This window comes from Neopsephotus bourkii, unplaced genomic scaffold (genome assembly GCF_033783945.1).
Source record: "Neopsephotus bourkii isolate Nb327-2 ecotype Australia unplaced genomic scaffold, CSIRO-AGI_Nbou_v1 NB_1525, whole genome shotgun sequence".
NCBI lineage: Eukaryota > Metazoa > Chordata > Aves > Psittaciformes > Psittacidae > Neopsephotus > Neopsephotus bourkii.
In genome coordinates, this window is record NW_026902001.1 from 652474 (window position 1) to 674397 (window position 21924).

The window sequence follows — 21924 nt, forward strand, 5'->3', positions numbered from 1 at the left end:
GACTTGGACCCTTGGAAACTAAAGTCTATTCCACCGCTGGGAACCCAGCACTATCTAGCAATAAGTGAGACAGTGAAGCACAAGTTTGTTTCCAGAAGGAACCGAAACCACTGTGTTTGTGTTCTTTTGGTAGGGAAAAAGGAGACACTTACTTCAGACTTCTATTGTGTGGGTTAAGCCACGTTATCGCCTGCTGGTGCCAGCTGTTAACAGCTGGAACTTCTCTGCCTCTTGCACTGGTCTCAGGGTGACACTGCTGGAAGTGCAGAAAGCTCGAAGGGTTTTACATTCTTCTGTAGTGCAATCCCCAATAATCCCAGAGATTAGTGCCTGATCACTTTTGAAAAAAAGTAGACATTTTACCCAGCCCAGGGGTGCCAAAGTCCTTCCAAACGGCTGCTCCCACCTCCAGCCTCCAGCTTCCACCTCAGAATGAAGCTGCCCTGGAACTCAATGCTTCCCCCTTTGGAAGTCCACGTGTGGCAACGTGGCTCCAGCAAAAAGTAAGTACCTTGGATGTTGTACTCGCATCAAGGCCAGCTCCACCATCCATCCATCAATCCCATGACACGGAGTCAGAAGTTCCAGCAACAAGATCCAAGCTTGAATTTGGCAATCAAAAATGGGTTCGATGCACCCCTAAAAGCTAGATTTTCTACCTAGTCTAATAAAGTAAAGCACCTTTGGATTAAAAAATACATTAAGCTTAACAGCAACTGGACGTCTCAGTTTTGTAGTTCAATCTCCTTGTATCTCCATGGCTTACAGTATTTTCTTGCCAGATGATAAAATATCAGTCTGTGGAGTCAAGACTTTCAGAGGGAGGGGCGTACTTCAGCCTAAACGTACCTGGAGAAGGGGAAACACAAGAATTAAACATCAACTCCCTCACATCCATTACATCCCTGCACTTGCTAAACCAAACTGCTTCTTATTGGGCACGTAACACAGTATTACATGTGTAATTACAGCACCATGCCATGGTGCTGAAGCTACAGGAGAGGCTGACAAACATGTCTGCAGCTGGTGGAGCTGAACATCAAAGCTTGGTTTAACGCAGTCAAAGTCAAGTCACTGGCTTAGATGCACTTTTAGGGCTGGCAAAAATTCATTTGGGGTAATTTGAATGGAAAATTAATTAACGAAATGAAATTCATCTTAAAAAGACATTGGGCTGTGTTTCTGAAGTCCTCTGGATTAGGACTGATGAGGCAGTGTTGGTTCTTCCCCAACTGGCCACAATCAATATGTTATCCACAGAAACAGCACTAATTACATACGTTTTAGCAGTGCTGTCAAGTGCTGCCTCAAAACCAAGTCACTTGTTAATGTACAGTGTTCAAATACTTGTCTGCACCATATAAAACCAAACACAGACACCCACTACAGACAACACACTGTGTAAAATGAACCCCTCAGTGCAGTTCCCTCCAGTCAAAAGTTCACGTTTCATTTTTGAAGCCTACACCACATGCAAATGATCCCAACACAGTGTGTCAATCCAGATGTAAGAGAAAAATGGGACTAGAAAGTGCTCTCAGTAAACGTAATGTTCTCTCTTAGTTGTTTCCCACCTGGAATTAAGGATTTCAGCTCTCTCCTGGGGAAGCCAGGTCTGTAACTGTGTAAGCAACATGCCCTACAAAATAATTATAGCAGCAAACACGGGACCTTCAGAAGCATCTGAACAGTAACTCACCATTTGGGTTACTATTTCAGGAAGGGAAAGGGGGAACAGAGCTGTTCAGTTTGTAAACATCCAGGGGAAGTTGCCCATTAGAACCAAAGATGACCTGGATGACAAGGTGTAAAGCAGCGGACCCAGGGCTTTCCTTGGGCCCTATGTACTTGCACTGGGTCTGCACAAAAGAATCTGCAAATACAGCTAAAACCCCACCAGCTTCCAAGAACAAGACGTCTTTATGCAAGTCAGAAGTTAAAAGACAGGGCACTGCCATCAGCCTCCCACCAGCCCTCAGGGCATGCAGCCACTGTAAGCTGCATCCTGCATCAGTCCCTCCTCCTGCTTTTACCTTGTCGATTGAAATCCATGGGAGGCTGTTTGCAGTCCTGAGCTCTGTGACCACTGGCCCCGCAGTTGTAACAGGAGAGATTCCCGTTTTTTTTGTGACTCGAACCATTGCTGTTTCCCATCATTCCCTGTGCCTGGTACACCCCTGCTGTCCCTGCCATAAAGTTCTGCATCGGCGGTACCGCAAACGTCGACTGCCCGGCCATCATGGAGTCCGGTGCTATGCCGCTGTTGTAAGCGGTGTGGACCACGGGGAAGGTCGTGCTGCTGTTGTACTGCTGCGTGTTGATGTAGCCGTTACTACACAGAGGGTTGAAGGGCAGAAACGGAAAAGTAAACATTGACGGGCCTGAAAATGGGTGCTGGAAATAGTTGGCGTAGCTGACGGTCATACCGCCGGTGCCGCAGTTCCCACTGCACCCGCAGGAGCTGCACACCATGCACCCGGGCGGCTGCGGCTGCGGCTGCTGCTGCTGGTGGTGATGGTGGTGGTGGTTCTGGTTTGGTACCGGGATGCTCCCTGCGGATCCGCTGCTGCCGCTGCTGCTGCTGCTACTGCTGCTGCTGCTGCTGCTGTAGAAGTTGTTGTCGGCAACAGAGGAGAGCGTGGGGCTGGAGCTGGGTGCGGGGCAGCTGGGCAGGTTGGCCATGGTCGCGTAGGATGTGGATGGGTGGCTGCTGGAGGAGGCTGCGTTGCTGTTTGCACAGAAGCTGCCTTGCATTGGGGCCACTGGCACGCTGCTCATTGCAGAAAAGGCAACTTTGGTGTTGGCTGTGTACAGAGCAGTCCGGGGATTTATTATTGCAGGGGACACCGTTATTTGCATATTACTGGAGCAGGAAGTCTGTCCGGCAATGGCAGGATCAGTAGGAAGAGACGAAGACACCAGGAGTTTGATGGGTGGACGAGCCACGTGGAAGACTGTGCTGGATGTTACAGTGGCAGCGGTACTCGTTTCTACTATTAATCCTGGCTGCTGAGCTGTTTTTATCACTCTGTCCAGAGTTGAAGCATGCACAACTTTGGTTCGAGGACCAAAGTTAATAGTAGAAGTGGGTGAGCTGTTCTCCGCAGCCCCTGACAGCACTTGCAAGGGCTGGTGGGGAGAAGATGCAGACATTACATCCACCACTGTATTTCCAAAGCTCTTTTCCATTTTAATGCTGCCCCTAGATCCAGGAGAAACTTTATTTCTCTCTTCTAAAGATAAAAGAGAATGCATGGACGATGAGAGGAGCTTCATGTCTCCATTGCCACGCTCTGATTTATGCACTGAGTTTAGCATCCGAATGGGGGTGATGTGAGTAGAGGCCGCTGACATCATTTGCATGGGCAGAGCGTGGTGGCTGGACGGATTGGAGCCTGCGTCGTTTTGCACTGGCAAGACTTGAGCTGTGGGTCTGGCAGAGCTTGAAGCAAAATGATTCAGTAACATCACTGGCTTCTCCTTTTCAGAACCATCTAAGTGAATCTCCAAACCTAGGGACAGAAACGTCCGTAAGTACAACAGCTTCACTAGACAAAGCTGGGCAACACAGGCACCCTCTCTGCTTGGTTCTGCTTACGTCTGTCGTTCTCCTCAGCGCTGTCCGAGCTCTCTTCCCTTGTCTGGATCCCCATGGGGCTGGAAGAAGAGCTGGAATACTCAGATGAGCTGCCCTCACGGGGCAAGGGGTGAGCTGGCTGATCCACATCCACTCGCAGCTCTGCAAATAAAGGGTGTACAAGCCGTCAGGTAGTGCAGATGCGAGTGGTGACCCCTACTTGGCAGGACTTAATTACAACTGTTTCATGACACCATTGAACATACAGTGGTGCTCAAGGTTTACAGACACACATCGGCTAAGGAGCAGCAGTCTGGAGCTGTAACAATTGCTGACCAGTGCAGCCAGCCATTCACATGGAACCCACAAGGAGGAAACCACTTTTTATTGCACTACACATACACAGGAATCATAGAATCCCAGAATGGTCTGGGTTGGAAGGGACCTTAGAGCTCCTCCAGCTCCAACCCCTGCCATGGGCAGGGACCCCTTCCACTGGAGCAGGTTGCTCCAAGCCCCTGTGTCCAACCTGGCCTTGAGCACTGCCAGGGATGGGGCGGCCACAGCTTCTCTGGGCACCCTGTGCCAGCGCCTCAGCACCCTCACAATAAGGAATCAGACTTTTTGATTGCTCCCCATTAAGCCAATGACATTTTGGAAGATAAAGCTTATGATGGGTTGGTGAAAAAGCACTGTAAGAATGAGCTTGCTCTTGTGCAAGGTCACATTCAGCCCCCAGAGCACAGCAGTGCCCTTTGCTCCTCTTTCTTACCTGCAGCATGGTTGCCACGAATACTCTGGATTGGCCCTACATGTGTAGTAGGGGGGACCCTCGCCACACCGCTGCTGGTAACTGAAGAAGGTGTTGAGGGGTTTAGGCACCGTTTCTCCGACTTTTCTCTATGGGGTGATGGAGAAACGTATGAGGAAACAGAAAATGGCTAACGCACAACGACAGATAAATCAATTTCTGAATGAAACCAAAGCAGACAGAGCCCACTAAATAACCCACTAAATGCTATGCGAATGCCAACTGCAAATGTTTGGAAATCACATCAATTGTGACCACAGCTTCTTGCCAGCAGTTACATTTGGACTGTGCAATGTCTGGTTACAAAACTAATGCTCTTATTTGTACAGGCTAAAATATCACCCAACAGTGATTAAATCCTACCACATATGATGTAAGCACATCCCAAACATACCTATGCACACCAAAACCAAAGAGAAGACAAATGCAGCTCCAAGTTTTCATTTTGTAAACACAATCTGGAAAAAAACTAAGACTGATGAAAAGTGCTGTCAAGGAGCTTTGATAAATGGGCTTGGATTTGGATTTTTAATTACTTTTAATGTAACTGCAGAAGCTTCAGAACAAACATTTCCCTCTAAGAGGAGATGCAAAAAATAGGACAGTCTGTTACATCAGTTTACCCAAAGGGCTATTAATACTGCACAGAGCACTGGAAATATTATGTCTGGCAATATTAAGATCATGAAGGTGCGACCTTCGTGAGAGGAGATGACAACAGATGTTTATCTGGGTTTGACTGGGTTGTTGTATCCTTTTAAAACAGAGTTCACAAACTCTTTCCATTTGGTTATCCCTACCACAACCATGAACAGGCGACAGTGAACCAGTAATAGATATTATCTGGTAAGAGCTTTTCACAGTAACCAACACATCTTCAGAGGAAGTGAGATAAACATTACCCATATTGACAGCTGGGAATACTGGTAGGTATATGCTCTAGAAAGCAAAGGCCATCATAAAACTTGCGTTAAATACGGCCTTAAAAAGCCAGTTTCCCCCCCTGCATACTTACTTCTCCAGCTCTAGCTGGGTCTTGAGCTTCTTCTTTGCTCCCATGGTGAGGGATTCAAACTTATTCAGATCTTCCTCAGTAAGACTCAGAAACTTGTAAAGAAAAACAATGAGTGGTTAAGTTTTACAACCTGGAACATTCTTATTTACATTTTTAATTGAGATCAACTCCGGAAGGCAACTTTAAAGCCATTTTTTAACACGTTAATTCAAAGAAACTCTCCGCTCTAGTTTTTGGTTATAGAATCAGCGCAGACAGAAAGTGGGGGAAACCAGCGCAAAAGAGAGAACATCTGTAGGTTAAATTTAATTAGGTGTGTGCTTATATTAACTACTCACAATAAAGGTGGAATAATTTGTGTACATATTAGAATGGAATTTTGTGCTACAAATGGGTTTAAGGATCCGTTTCTCTGAAAAAACCCCCACTCTAGTTTTCCTAGTTGTGTCGTTTTAACACAGAAATCAATATGCAGTCAACTCATCAGTTTAATTAGAAAATATACTCCAAAATTAAACCTTATAACAAAATATAGACATAGAATATGAAATTGTAATATATACATTTATAATGTAATGAAAATCAAAGCCAGCAAAGTATGCGTAATAGTGCATGCTTATTAAAAACACACTAGAATATGCACGGTTTTGCTACTTTATTAGAGAACGAAACACTATAGATTTCCGTCACATAATGAAGAAAATCGAATCAGAAGACTCTGGTAACAGATTAGGATTAAATCTGTCCAACATTCTACAACCAGCGTAAAGCCACTCCAACCTAGACCTGGACCTAAGCACTTGCTCCACTGGAGGGCGTTCAAGGCTAAAACAGAAAGATTACACGAGTTTTATAGATGGAGCTGGGTAAATGCTGCGAATGTATTCCACTTAGACAAAACCCAGCACACAGAAGTGTAATTTGTGACTCTTATTGTGCAAATATACAAGGGATTGCTTTCCCACAAGAATTTCTGCAGAAAACAAAAGCCTCGCGTTCACTTGCAGGTACACGCACACTGATGTTCATTTCAGAAGTCTTGTCAATCTATTCTCTAAAATCAGGATAACCAAATAGTTTTTGGAGAAAAATCCACCAAGAAGCAGAAATGATAATAAAAAAAGCCCCTACAAATTTTAGTTATGTGCTGCACATCGAAGGGATGAACAAGGAGCCAAAGCAGAGCTCCTGAGGCCGCATGCAAGACGGATCTTCAAGCATTCAGTGAAGCACTCTGAAGCAGGAGGCAGCTGTGGAACAGCTCAGGCCCAAACACAACACAGAGCCAACCAGAAAGGTTCTCATCAAAATACTAGTGCTTCAAGAGAGCAAAACACAACATTTGCCAGTAACTTCTGCAATTCTCAATGCAGATGTTTGCAGCCTCTCTCTCTGCACTAGAGAACGTGAGTATGATTTAAAAGCTACCTCCCTTCTCTTAATCCACTGCCCTACCTTCTCCATCGTGAGCTGTTTGAAGACAGGATAGTATTTGTGCAACCGCAGTTTCCTGAGCCAGTCTAAGATCCCGTTTTGCTCCTGTGTCTGAGGAGTCTGTGGACTGGAAGACATTAACATGGGTGAAGAAGAGGTGTCCATCTGAGTGCGATAGGCCAGCGACGAGCCGGTACCTCCTGCATGGGAACAGTGGGGTAGTGCAACGGGAGCAGCAGCTGAGTGTTGAACGTGATTCTGAGAAGACTGAATGCCAGCCACTCCACATATAGGTCTGCAAAGGAGTAATACAGTTCAGTTTAGCACATTGAATCTGTCTCACCCATAGTTCAAGCTACTATGGCCATGCAAATGTACCACTTCCAGGATTTCTAGTAAATTCTGAACTGCTGGATCCAACTTGGAGATTTGTATCTCTGCTGTTCAATACCACAATAAGAACAGTGCATCTTAGGGCAAATAGTGTTATCTTTAGCTTAAGCAGACATTTCCTTCTATAATCACAGATGATGTACTGTCTACTACCTCTGTGTTTAAAAGAAGTTTAGAGAGAATGACCATAGTTTATTGTAATTCTTGGCATTATTAAAAAGAAGCCCAAATTATAATCCTATGGAAATTTTTACATGTGTAAGTGGCAAAATAACCCCCAATTTTGGCTCCTTGGAAGGTCCTGTTTTTGTAGAAGAAAATGAAAATTGCCTCTTCAGAGAATGAGTTCCGAGTTTGTTAAATCCTAACAAAAGGCAAGACAATTTCTTTCCTCCCAAGGCTGATTTCTGCCTCCCCTGGAAGAGGTCTCCTCTTCCCCCAGAAATGAACCCCCTGCTGTAAAAAGAAACATTCAAACATCCTGTAGAAAGAAAAATACCCTTCCCGAGATGCTCTAATCTCCCTCTGACCACAAAGACCTGTACTAGGGATGACACACCTATGATTCAGATTCAAACCAATTCCTTCTAAGTAGGTAATTGAGACCATTACCGCTTCTGCAGTAAGCAGGGTATCACAAAGAAATCATCCATCACCACAGCTCAGCATTGAAATGTTGATGCCAACTAGCAGCTACAGCTGTAAACCTTTAGAGAAAGGCTGCTCAGAGCAGGTTTTACTGCCAGCCAGCAGGATCACTGCAATCCTCTGATCTTATCTCCCATGTAAACCCTGGTCAAAAGGTTTCCCCAAATTCTTCCCTGAACATACACATTTCCTAGGGCAAGACAGCCACTGCTGATTTCATAACTTCCAAGGACAGATAGTTCCTGATGTGATGGGGTTTTGCAACTAACCAGAACAAACGTAAACATAATAAAAGTTTCACCTTCCAGATGTTCCCAGCGTGGTTCCTACTTTATAAAGGGAGGGGTTGCCAGGATCTAGAAACAGGGAACAGAAGTTACAAGTGGCATCTGTTTATGAAATTTGCATCTGTACAAAAAAATTCATTTTTAAGCTTTATTTAAACTTACTCGAACTCTGAAGTTGCTGTGAAGGAGATGAAGTGCTGAAGAACTTCCTAACGTGGTCATTTTTCACCACATGGGAAGGTAACGGTGCCAAATACCTGCATGTTCATCAAAAGCAAACAACCCCCCCCATTCTGTTATGTTTGATTTGGAGCTGCCCATAAAGTCAAGATTACAGACTGTAAATAACGTTTTGAAAGTGAATTGGAGATTTTAAAATTGAAACATAAAAGACCTTTTCAAATTAATAACACCATGCAATACTGAATCAAATTATGGATGTTCTCACACTGAATATTACTTAAATGCGCTACCATTGTGTTGCTTTCACTCTCTTGAGTGTTTCGGTAAAGATGCTTAATTTAGGAACACTGAATGCGTGTAAAGCAGAAAATGTTCAAATATAAACTTGGAAATTTCCCTTCAAATTCACGAATCCGAAGACCATAAAATATAGATGTATCTGTTATTTCATTTTCTCCTCCTGGAGATAAACAGCAGATGCAGAGTCTGGCAGTGTAGGGAAAAAGGCTGTAAAACTTATGTCACATTTGCTTTGGGATTGCCGTGCCTCTTTTGAGGGAAAATCTCCTAAAACTTTGTAATGCATAAAAAGCGTGCTCCATCAACATGTATAAACTTCTCATGGTCATGCAAAAACTGTTGCCAAATCTACAGATGTCAAAAACATACAGAAAATGGTTTTAAAGAGACCATTTTGACCGTATCTTTACCATTTTAAGTGTCTTTGAGTAAAAAATAACTCAACCGTACACATGCACGCAAACATGCTTTCCACCCTGAAAAATCAGTTAAATTTCTGAATATTTCATCCATGCAGCATTTAACAGAACAGCTTCTTTCTCTGCTCCAGAGATGCAAGCACTGCTCTGTGAACACAGACTGCTGCTCCATTAACCCAGATTTGCAGAGACTGCTGTTCAGCAGGCTGAACAGCATCAGCATGCATTCTTCCTTACCCTCCCTAAGTCCTGTCAATAGCCTGTGATTCTCAAAGCACAGAAGGGACTATGTGAAACGTTAATGCTGTTTGCCATTAACAATAATCTACGCATGTACCTGCTGGCTCTGACTATGGAAAACCAATATCCAGGGTGGCTCTGCCAGTCTGGACTTAGGGAAAATAGGTGTTTAGCAGAAGCTCTAACAAAAGTTAATTAGTATTTTTAAATGCCATTTAATACTTTGCATAGATAAAGACAGTAGTAGCTGACAATAGTTTAAGTCCTTCAAATCCTCCTGGCAAAACTATTGTATTTAGAAAGCGAGATGTGATGTGACCTGCCACAGATGGCAGTTCAGATTAGATAATGGCCAGGTGATTTGTGGTAACTTGAGGAGGTACTGTCTAAGGCTTTAAAAACCTCTTGGCTGCTAATGGCTTCCACGGATTTAATGGCTATTATATATACATACATATATATACACATACCTACCTTTTAAAAACTAAAATAAATACCATGACAACCTAAAACAACTGAGACAATACAAAAACTCTCTAAAGGGATAAGGGTAGAAAAGAAAATGCCCACAACCCATCCCTCAATACAGAAGGATGACTTTTGAGGCAGCTGTATTTTTCCTGAGTTTTCTGGCTATTTTTTGAGCCTAAACCAAGCTTCTGCAAAGCCCATGATCCTGTATTTGTTTTGAATAAGGCATTAGGAAATGTCAATTCTCCAGGAAGCTTAATACTGAATATTATTGCCATCTGTATTTCTGAAGGAAAAATTCCTAGAAAATTCTTCCATGCTGGAATTAGTAGAACATCAAGAAATAATGCTCAGGATGAGCCTCTAATTTCTTGAAAGTAATTCAGAATAGGAATGTATTATTTCTATTTCCTGGGTTTTTTTTTTCCTTCCACTTGGTGAAAAAAGCCAAGTTAAAAACCCACAACAACAGAAATCCCAGCATACCTAAGGTCTGATTCCAGGTCCATGTGGTTCCGTTCTAGGTAAAATGAATCTGGACCGGCTAGGCAAGGAATGAATTTCTCCAAGTTTTCTTCTGGATACAGCTGAGACAGCTAAATGTGGAGGTTATAACAAATAATAAGTGAAAAGAAGACGTTACTCGTATGAGATTCAATGCACAGCAATTTATAAGTCAAACATTTTATGAAATTCAATCTGCATTATCTCAGCATATCTAAAAATGTCATTTGACAAAACTACACAGAGGGATGAAACATCTTCCTGTGTTCAAAGTGTTTCTGGTATCACCTTTACCTTTGAGATAAAATCAGTCACTTCAGAGGAAGATTTGGTTACCAACGTCACTGAAGAATCAGACCACAGGACCTTAGGAAGTAAAAAGGATTCAGTTAGTAACTAATGATCAGGGACTAAAGTATAGTTCCAAAAGATCAATTATGGTCATCAAATATCACCCCCAGACTTCAGGACAGTTCGTTATGTGTGACAGCAATAAGGAAAATCTCTCTTTTGTGCACAAGTAACCATTACTCAGTCCTCCCTTGCTGTTATTATACTTAACAGCTATTCTGAATGCTTAAAAAAGCACTTCATAGTTTACACAGCCATTGCACGCTGCAGACGTCCAGTATTAAGCAACAGACTACTAAGTAATGGAAACTTTTTTCTCTCATTACTGTTAAAGAAAACAGCTGGTTTGTAGGATCTGATGTTCAATATGAACAACTCGCCACAGCACAACAGTGCCTATTTATAATTAATCAACTCCATATGCCATGCAAAGTTGAAGATGGCAGCAAATCACCGCACTGCAAAGAAAGGCAGAGCCTTAGAAAGGAAACCTGCAGTTCCTGCTCTAGCTACACTCTTTAGACACCATCTTGTATATGCCCTAGAAGAAGGAAAGGGTTCAGTATCTCTTCCCATATGCATTAAGTCATTACATTCTTAGATACAGGGGCTTTTATTGCGTGGTAGATGATTAGTTTAACTGAGCCAAAGCCAGGATTTCTTGGCACAATGGACATCAGCATGAGACCAGCCAGCGATAAATGCCTTCAGACTTCAGGTATCTGTTCACAGTGTCTGGGAAGCATATGGATCTTCATCCGTTCTATAGGGGAGGAAGCTGGATTTACGTGTTAAGAACCAGGCGACCAACTTCTCACATGACACTAGTTTCAATGACAACTGAAAACACGCACAAAGTTTTTCCAGCCACCAGAATGCTGCCAAAACGACTGGTGAGAGGAGAGTATTTCAAAATACATTACATAATGGAGGAATTTCCTCTCTGAAGAGCTATTACACAAAAACATAAGGAAAAAGAAAAGACGAGAAACTTAAGCAGTTTCTGTTTTTACAAAGCCTGCGGGGTTTTTTTGTTGGGTTCTTCTTAACGCTCACGATAAAAGAATACTTTTTTTAGAATTCATGAGAAATTTCAGAAAAATCTAGAACTTTCTCTTTCTTTCTGGTTTTGTAATAACCCAGTATTTGTTATGACTTCCATTTCGCCAACTGGTTATAATTTTCAATACTTATAAAACAAAAATATGAATCATAAATGCAGAGAACAATAACATTACAAAGCGATGCTGAAAACACTAAACTACTCTATTGACCTTCTATTCCCAAGCTGCTAAACAAAACATTTAATGGTTGGGTTTCTAACCGAGAAAACAGCAATTTATTAGCTCAACTAAATTACATACTATTCCTTCAGCTATAAGCTGTCAAGTGAAATACTGGTAAAAGTAATTTCTGGTATTTACAGAAGAATTCATAACAGGAAAAGATGTTTCACAAAACACTAATATGTAACTGCATGTTTCGTAGTGATTTTTAAAATCCCTTGAAAAACTCCTTTCTAATATTGATGTTTGGAACAATCATGGGATCTGGAAAACACAGAACAATATCAAGTCACGCAGAGGTTAATGCTGTCAACGTCAGAAGCAGATGCTGAACTGATCTGGGGTGGTAGTTTTAAAGAGTAACTTTTTCTTTTTGATAAAATTGCAGAGAATTGAAATTCTGCTGTTTCCTTTCGGGTTCTCCTTTTCTCACCAACTGTTTGGCTCCGCCGCCTCATTAAGCAAACCAAAGACATTTTCTGGGCTTTGCAGCCTGAATTTTGGAATACATCATTCCAACTAGATGGAAGAAAAGCAGTTTGCCATTCTTGCTCGCCAGCACCCAGAATCCAGTCTCTGCTATTAACACGAGGCTTCACACAATGAAGTCATCCTTCCACAGAAACTGTGAGCAATGACCGGACCTCCAAAAGCTGCGTGAATAGGAGGGGAAGCCACTTCTCCCAGCACTCTGTGGCTAACCACCCTCATTCCAAAGAAACTATTCTCACTTCCAGTTTGAATTAGTCTGGCTTCAATTTTCAGACCTCGGTTCCTGTTATGCCTTTTTCTGCTAGATTAACACCGCCTTTACAGTGCAACATCTTCTTCCCTTTGAAAACACTTCTATAGGATACTGAAAATCATCTTTCAGTCAAGTTCTTTAAGTCTCTCACTACATGGCATTTTCCTCAAGCTTTGAATAATTTCCAGGGCTATTTTCTGTCCTTCTCAACACTCCTTTTACAATCAGTAATGCCTGAAGGATACACCACAGCCTCACACTCCCCTCAGTGCTGAATGCAAAGATAAATGACCATCCTGCCTCTTTTCCAGTATGTGCAGCAGTACCCACAGAGTCTAAATTCTCATCTGTCCAGATTAAGACTTAAATTCTTTCTAGCTTCTGCATTCAGCCCAAGGGTAACTGTTCTGTAAGTGTGGCATGATATTTCCCCCTAAATATATACTTAGCCGTAACTTGCTGCATTAGAGTGAATGTATCTATTTTGCCTGTGTCCCACTTACCAGACAATCTCTGCATCACCCACATATGTTCATAACCAGCCATTTATGACTACTTCCAAACCACTGATTAAAAAATAAGACTAGCATTTGTCTCAAAGAAGCTCCACTAGACCTATTTCTGGGATCCAGCAATGAGGTCTGAGAATTTCTTTAACTCCTCCTTAAGTATTATTATTCTCCTTTCTTTCATAGTAGAAAACCAATCTTACCTCAAAGGAATATTCGACACTTCTTTCATTCTTCTTGTGTGCCAGTCCCTTTAATTCCACTTTTTCAACACTCACTATGAAAAAACAAAGAGATAAGAAGAATGAGGCAGATATTCATAAACGCATGCAAAAGTGATGACTCTGATACTGCCAGGACTTGCTTTGAGAGCATCTCATACCTGCAGCAGTGCTTTGGGTGCACAGCTCACGTAGGAAGGTTGATACCACTGCTGCATGATGCTTTTAACTCCAGCCTTAGCAAGGCTTTGTCTTAACTAATACCCAACAATACATCAAATGCAAAGTTCCTCATGGCCTTATCATACCATTGATCTATATCGTAAGTGTGCTACACAAACTGCATGGACTTATCCTAATAACATCAAGTAGCAAACACCATCCCTCCGAGGGAAATCTGGCACACAGAGAAATGAAGACAGGCAAAAGCCTCCATGTTTTCAGAGGCTGATTTTGCAGGGAGCTTAGTGTGGGTTTATTGCTGCGTTGACATCATGACAACTCCTCGACCGCAGTTTCATGGAAAATTTCAGCCTCAATTACTGCAATTCGAGTAAGTTGTAAGTAAAAACAGGATCTTACTGTGGAAAGGGTTGAGTAACAGCACAGGTCACTGCTTCCATCTCTACATGTGGTACACAGCCGTCAAAGACAAGGTCTTAAGAATCGGATATTTGATATACTAAATTCCTGGAGCCTCTCATTTCCCTGCACACACAGACAGAGATTCCACCATGCTGAACTTTATGAAGATTATTTCACTGACTTTCTATTTTCCTTGCAATTTTCTCCTGTCTTTTGGCTGCACGCATGGGGATACCGACACAGGGAATTTTTCTTACAAGAAGCTAATGTACATCAGCTTATCTATTCAAAAGCAATTATACTAAAACAAAGTCACTGGAATTTTACCTCCAAGTGAGGTGCCTGAAGGGATGCATGCTGTGTATATAGTGTCTCACTTAGTGCTTCTCACAAAACCCAGAAATCTACCATTTTGTTTCTGGTGAATCACCATTTACAACTTGTTTACCTATTCTCAAGGCTATTTATACATTATATTACCTGTAAGGCTCAAACCCATGTTTATCACATATAACATCCTCATAACATAACTGCATGACAGAAGAGTTGCAATGCAAAAAGCCATAGAGACTGTGTTACAACAGGCAAACTGTGTCATCAGCCTCCTGTCTCCCTGCTCCCCACAGTGAGCTTGATTTTCCTCTATCTCGAAACAATCATGACCTGAAGTCTTTACTGTGGCAATTTAAGAACTCTTTGTGTGTCCTGTTCATTTAAAAGTGTTCCAGCCCAGTTCTTGTCTCTTCTAAAGACCTCCTCTTCCAGTCTCATTTATTTGCAGTTGAAATTTTTAGAACAGGCAAGTTTTAAATAGATCTACGGATGTCGATGCCTGTCTTTAAAATACAGAATTAACGTTCCTTTCATGATCATCTCAACCGCTCCTTCTCCATGTAATTCCCAATTACAGTTACATAAATCCCTGAGCTTATGAATAATGTCAATTCATTACTCTCTACTTCCTCCTGCATATTATGCTTTTTGTACAGATTTGCTCCTCTTCAAGTTTTCAGTGGGTTCCTCACCTGCTTCCGAAATGATTTCATAGTACTACTGCGCTGGTATATTGTGTGCTGAGCGCCACAGGAATCAATGTGCATGCCAGGTATTGACGAGCTATCTAGACAGCATGAGTAGCATAGACATTTTAGCATGCACATGGTACAGAGGTTTTCTTGCTATTTTAAGGAAAATCTATCTCGGTACACTTAAAGAGGTTTCAGGCCATCCCTGATTGTGATCACAGTTAAAATACACTGAGTATTGGTTGGAACTGTACGTGTTTCAGAATTATAATTGGAAAGAACTCATGAAGTGGATATTGGTAAGGGATATCACCATGCAGCTGGTGAAACAGCTGAAGGATGAGCAAAGAACTTAACAGAAAGCCTAGCATCAACTGCTGCAGCATCTGTTCTTGGAGTAGGATAAAGAAAGCCAGGAAGACATTGCAAGTCAAAGCCTAACAAAGACATAACAAGTGTTCCTCAGCACTTGTCATTCATAGCAAATCCAGTGCCACTTTACTGAAACTGTTCTTATCATTGGCATTTCTACAGCATTCAAACCCCATTTCTTTACCTACCCTCCTACATCAATTCAGGCAAAATAGGATTACCTATCAATGCAAAATCTAGGTATTGCTTTTTTACTATGTGGGTTAATAACAGACCTTAAATCACCTAATGGATTTTGTTGTGCTGACAGTTCCATGACTTTCTCATGCTAAAGTTCTGGTCTGAACTTGTCCGGTTAATATAATCTGCTGAAGTGAATTCATCCTCTGGAAAACAACTGCAATTAGCAAAGTGGACCATTGGGTAGTTATTTCTGCACCTTCTAGCAACTCTAAACCTAATCTTTTAAGATTAGGTCTGTCCTAGAGCATGAAATATAGTTCGTTGTGCTGCAGCAATATGCTTCTAGGGACAACTGGCTAGATAATTACTAATTATAGGAAGTGTTCCAGTAATTTTCTCCTAATTATCTAATACCATGAAAAAAATATAATCTATCTAAAAAATTACCTGAGTTCCTGTTTAATTTGTCAATTTGTATGTTTTTGTTACATGGCCTCTCAGATACTCTTTATATTATTTATGTTGCAGTTGGTTTTATTAAAATAAGCTTCATAAACCTACTGTGAAACTCAACCTTATTCAGAGCTATCAATTATACAATATTCAGGAACAAAAAGGTGCCATCTACCAAGCAGAAGTGAGTGGATGTTAAATTTGCTAACTAATAATAAAGTAAAAAAATATGTATTTTCTTTAAATTGCATTTACTATCAAAAGCATGAGAAAATGCTCAAAAAGCTGACTCCACCCAGTACCACTATAAATGATTCCATCACCAGAAAACGTTTGTATGGAATGAAGGACACGTGAATGCTGTTTGTCTTTTCAGGATGCTGAATTCAACAAAAAATTAAGCTTCCCAACCCAGGGGATAAAAAAAGTAAAGTTACTCTTTCTAATATAGGAGACAGCCTGAGATCGCATATCTGCACTTCTTTACATCTGAGCTTAGGGTCTGGAACTAATCAATGGGAGCTCATCCCCAGGCAGTCCAGCTACACTCTCCATGTCAGACTTTGTTGTTGTGCATGGGGCAGGAACCACCCAGAGCAGCTTGGCAGGATATCAGTGACAACACAACATCTCAGAGACATACCTTTTGCTCCCCTTTTGCTTTCCCTGTAAACTGATCCAAGAAAAGTGCCTGTGCATTAAGTGTACATGCCTGCCTCGCTGCTAGGCTAAGCTGCAAAGGCAGAGGGGCACAGAAGACTTTCATCGTGGAGATTTATCCATGATTATCTGGCAGGGAAGTAAAAGTGTTGGATGAGATCACAAATGACATACGAAGGGGGTAGAGAAATACAAAGGATGCCGAGGCCTTTGGGTTACAGGTGCCTTCCAACACCATTCAGAAAAGGGCAGACAACTGAAACATATCCACACATGCATATTCTACATCCAATGCACCCATTTGTAGTTAGTAGGAACCAGATTTTTCACTAGCTGCGCCTCTGCTGTTTGCTGAAGTCTGCCTTGAAAGGGCAGCAGACGGCACAAAACCATCTTCATTCACTCATGTATGTTCTGTAATCAAATTTCCCAAGTTGTTTTATTATTTTTTAATATTACTTTATTTGCTGCTTTCTTTCACACACAAAAGAGAGGCTTTCTTCATGTAGTTTTCAGTTGTACACAGAACTGTATCAAGTATGGACGCTTGCATTCAAAATACAGCACAGAGGCAGAAATCACACCTGTTGGAGGTGCTTCCCCCCGGTCCAAAAATGTCAAGGGAAGAGAGTTAGTGGGCTTGAAGACATTTTATTTAGTGCTCTTATTTGTGCCTGCCATTTTTACCCATTTGACTGGTATTAGTGCATTTGTCATCAATCAGTTGAGGTTTTCCATGAAGGCACAGACAACTCCTCCCCTCTTCCTCATGACCACATATTCAACCCTCTGATTTTCATGATACCAGCCCTTGACCAGCCTCTCCCTGTGAAAGAGCAGGATCTCGGACTTCCTCCTCCCAAAATGACAGCAGCTACACAAAGTGAAAGAGACAAACACTTCAAGATTAGACACTCCTGGCAGGTCAGGGTAAAACCTGTAGTGGAAGAGACATCACCTGTGGAAGCCACCTTAACACCCCATTGTTGGCTGGGGTTTTTGTAACTCCCTTTTTTCATCTTCTGGATCAAGCCCCTATTAACGACTGGAAAATTAATGTCCCAATCTACACAGAGATATTTTTTCTATTCCTCCTGAAAAAGTAACAAAAATTGAGTTAATCACACACATTCTGATTGAAGGCTACACCTTTTTCGTAACATCCAATATTACAGCCTTAACACAAGAACTCTAGAATTACATTGAAGATCCATCTTTCAGTAGTTTTATTGTGCATATCAGTACAATTTGTACCAGTGTTAGCTTTGATGTCATTATAACAGCACCTTTTTTCTAAGCCATTTTCTTTACTGAAAGAAAACATACATGAGAGTCTATAGCTTTGTCTGTACAACACTAGATGAAAACCACAGAGCAGAAGCACATCACAAGAGATGAGCAACTGAACAACATTGAAACTACCAGGAAGAATTTACCCCATCATCTGAAAGAGTAATTATAGTCCATACCTAGCTCATTATTTTCCTTTTTATTAAAACACTGCTTGTAGGTTTAGTTTTTATGGCATGTAGCATGGAAATACTGTTTTCCAGCATTCATGTAGTAAAATTTGAATGTAAAGATACTAGGTTGGACCTGTACAGCTCGAGACAATGGTACCAGACACAAAAGTAAAAATAAATCAGCATTTATGTAAAGCAGGAAAAAAAAAAATCAACTAAAATCCTTTAGTTTGTGTTATATGGGAGGCCAAGTACATAACTCACAATTGATGCTTCTGGATTTAGAGATTTATTAATTTTCATTCATGAAGTTTTGCCTTCATGGAAACAGGCATTCAAACACAAACACAGCCATTGACTTTTTTGCTAAAAAGGTCTACTTAACAAAAGGGAACTAATAAAATACTTTCCATATCCTTATTTACACGGAAGTGGTAACCAAAAATGCAAAGCCAAGGCTTTCATATGCCAACTCCTCTTGCTTTGTTAAAAGAAGTACTTCAAAAGGAGCATTACTCAATTACTGTTGTACGTTAGACATCAGAAGGTAATCCCAAATGACTGCCCAAAACTGGAAACAAAACCCAACAAAGTCTCCCCACTGAACTCTCAAACCCACCAGTATTTACATTCCCATACATACAGACAAAGGAAGGGGAGGAAAAAAAACCACAAAAAACCAGTTTATTTGCTAATTTCAAATTTACTTTTGGCTACAAGCACATGAAAGTAAACTTGTTGGCAACTGCTTTTGTTTAACAACTATCAACTGAACTAAAGCAGAGAAACTGCTCCTAAGAATGAGCTAAAGATGTTTGTTTTTTTTATCTGCCTGCTTTCAGAAAAATTCCTGCTTTCACATTTTCTTATCTTTTAGAAGCTTTTTATCTAGGCTACCATGGAGAATGGAAAAAAACCTAAGATCCACTCACCAGCAAACACATCAAACCTCATCTGCCACAAACACACAAGACTAAGTTTTCCCATCAACTAAATACATTTTATTTCCTACCCTGCCACTTCTCATAAATTATCTATTAACTAGAATACTGGAAGCCTAAAGAAACCTTGCAGATCAAACACTAGGTTTTCAAAGCACACACGGAAATGGCTGACCAAAGTCTATAAGATGAGCAGATAAGAGAGAACTGAGATCTACACAACCCCGGTATTGATCAGCAACTTTCAGAACCTGATGTTAATGATACATCCCAGGATGTCAAATAAGGTCAGCCTCATGTTTATCCACTAAAGACCCTTGTAATAAGTCAGAGATTTAATACTAATTACAAGAATTAACTTGTAATAGTTTTATCAGTACAGCCGAGAAAGAGCCTGCACTGTTGATCTGTCCCCAAGGCTCCTTTAGAGGAAGATTTCACTGGAAGCATGTCCCCAGAGCCTCACTTCAAACTTTGACCTAACAGGTTCTGAATCACTCAATGTTAAGAGGACACTGAAAACATTCCGCTTGAACTCTGTTCAATTCAACAACCAGCAAAAGCACACCCTGGATTGTTTCATGACTCATTAACTCGCAAACTAGTCCTTTTAAGAGATACCAATCAGCATCAAAACACTGATGGGCCAGAGTCCAAATAATGGGATGACAGAAGAGGCTCTTTTCTATGAAATAGTCTGTACTTACAGAAACTGTGCTTCTGGGGAGGGAAAGAACATGAAAAGACAGGAAACACAAAACATTCTTACAATCTAAGCACGTCAAAAAATTAAAAAGCATGACACAAATTTAACTTAAGTGACAAGTGTATATCACTCAGTTATGAGCTTGTCTATCCATAGCTATGCTAGAGGGGAAAAAAGCTTCCACTGAAGAGCATCAAGAACCATCTTTAGACTATTTTCTTAAAAGTAAGGGAAAGCAGGTAGGGATGCAAGTGTTTCTTTTTGAAAATGAACTTTGTTTAGTACCTAGAAAAAGTCAAACCTAGGAAAGGATGAAGAAACTTCTCTCTACAGTTCACTACATTGAGTTGTCATGTAATAATGACCTTTCATTACAACATTAGTGAAGAGAAATGACATCTCATTCTCAGAACTCTACAGACACAGCAGGGTAATTTATTAAGATATTAACCTATTTTTATATAATACAGTGGTTATGGATTGAGAAAATGTGTGAAGAGGCATAACTGGGACACTGAAGTGATCCCAAAACCTTGGTATGAAAGCACAGTGAGATCTTTGCTTATTCTCCCCTATCAGGTACCTTCAAAATCCTCCACGAAGCCTGACTCATCCAGGTAATTATGGACTGTGTTCCAGGGATGAGACTAGTACATGTACAATAGCTCTGAAACTTAGTGGTGACCACTGCAACACAAAAATCATTGAAACGTTCTTGAAAAGAAATAGTGCATTTATCTAGAACTCCAAACAGCAAATTCTTTAAACCAAGTATCCTGTAGAAACTAATTTTGATAACACAAACTCAGGAGACAGGACTAATTACCATCACAGCTTTCATTTACAAAAGCAAAGGAGGGAAAATCTAGCAGAGGACAAAAAGAAGCCGCCTCTTCTTGCTTGAAGCCGGTCAAGAAGTGTATCACAGACATGACCCAAGACCTGCCGGCTAGCAGTTATTTGGCACATCGTACCACTTTCTGCTCCCTACATTTCCACTTTCTGGCTTTTACTTCTCTTAGTCTTAAGAGTTTGTGGTTCCTTAAGAGTCAGTGCTAAGTTGAACATCTTCTCTTACTAAGACAGATGGTTTTATGGAGAAAAAGGGAGAAAACAAAACTCAAGTTTAAGGTATGTTAACTTGTTAAAACCCACTTCAGCCTTATAAGGGCGTCCACCATCCTGTTTTCTGCTGGTATCTCTTAAGACTGAAAGAGCAGACAGTGGATTTTCTATGGTGTCTGCTTAAAAAGGAAGCTACAGCTAGGAAAAAACTCGCAACCAGTTTTACTAGTTAGCAAGAAAGTCTTCTGGCTGGTTGGTGCCACACAGGAAGGCACTGGAAATTAAAGCTTTGTGGACATCATGAAAAAATCTGTTAGCAGCAACATCAGCAGAATAAATGCTCTTAAAACTGTCATTTTCTTTGTCAAAAATAAGGATTCTTCCAATTTAGAGAACAGGATCACAAACACATACTTATAACGTGACTTTTAAGTGACAAATTAATTTTCCTTTAATTTAAAAGCAAGGCTTAAGATTATGAACTGCAATATTCCACAGGAAATAATCACACAGCTTTTACAGAAAATCAAAGACATCGGTTTGCTTTTGGCAGCATACAGGAAGCAGTAATACACTGAGATTGTATCACTCATTCCCAATCAAGCTGGTAGTTTTCATGTTCCTGCTATTTCCTGTTTGGCTTGTTTAACTTTCCAACTAAGTGACCTTCTTATGTTTCTAAAAAAAAAAAAAAAAAGAAAAAAGACAGATATTACAAAAAAAAAAAGTCTGTATATCTTAGGTTTTAAGATTTAATTGAATTCATACATTGTTTTGAGCCCACTGAACAACACTGTCAGCACTTCAGCCAACCACAAAAGCCGATCAACCTAAAGGATGGTTTCGCAACTTCACTGGATTCAAAAAGCTTAAATAAACTGAAAAGCTGCTTGTGCTGAGGGCTGGAGAAGACTCCCATCTGGACAGGAAAATGTAAACCCCAGAAGAATCAGTCAGCTGCGTTTAAGAACCAAGCTACAGAGTCAAAAACCAGCATGAAGGCTTTTCTTATCCACTACTTCAAGCCAAGAGCACTAACATTCACACTGCTGCCGAGCTGCCTGCCACTGCCACTGA

General features: G+C 41.0%; 1 protein-coding gene across 1 annotated transcript in view; it reads right to left on the reverse strand.

The window, feature by feature from the left end:
* Positions 1-542: 542 nt before the first annotated feature.
* ZCCHC14 (zinc finger CCHC-type containing 14) overlaps positions 543-21924 on the reverse strand; it is a 50449-nt gene continuing 29067 nt past the window's right edge. Inside the window, exons 3-13 of the mRNA XM_061369956.1 lie at positions 13377-13450; positions 10577-10648; positions 10265-10374; positions 8328-8422; positions 8180-8234; positions 6859-7132; positions 5404-5495; positions 4350-4477; positions 3599-3739; positions 2034-3512; positions 543-849 (exon numbers count right to left, since the gene is read on the reverse strand). Of these exons, the coding sequence (XP_061225940.1) occupies positions 794-849; positions 2034-3512; positions 3599-3739; positions 4350-4477; positions 5404-5495; positions 6859-7132; positions 8180-8234; positions 8328-8422; positions 10265-10374; positions 10577-10648; positions 13377-13450 (2576 nt within the window). The 3' untranslated portion in view covers positions 543-793. The remainder of the gene's footprint in view (positions 850-2033; positions 3513-3598; positions 3740-4349; positions 4478-5403; positions 5496-6858; positions 7133-8179; positions 8235-8327; positions 8423-10264; positions 10375-10576; positions 10649-13376; positions 13451-21924) is intronic.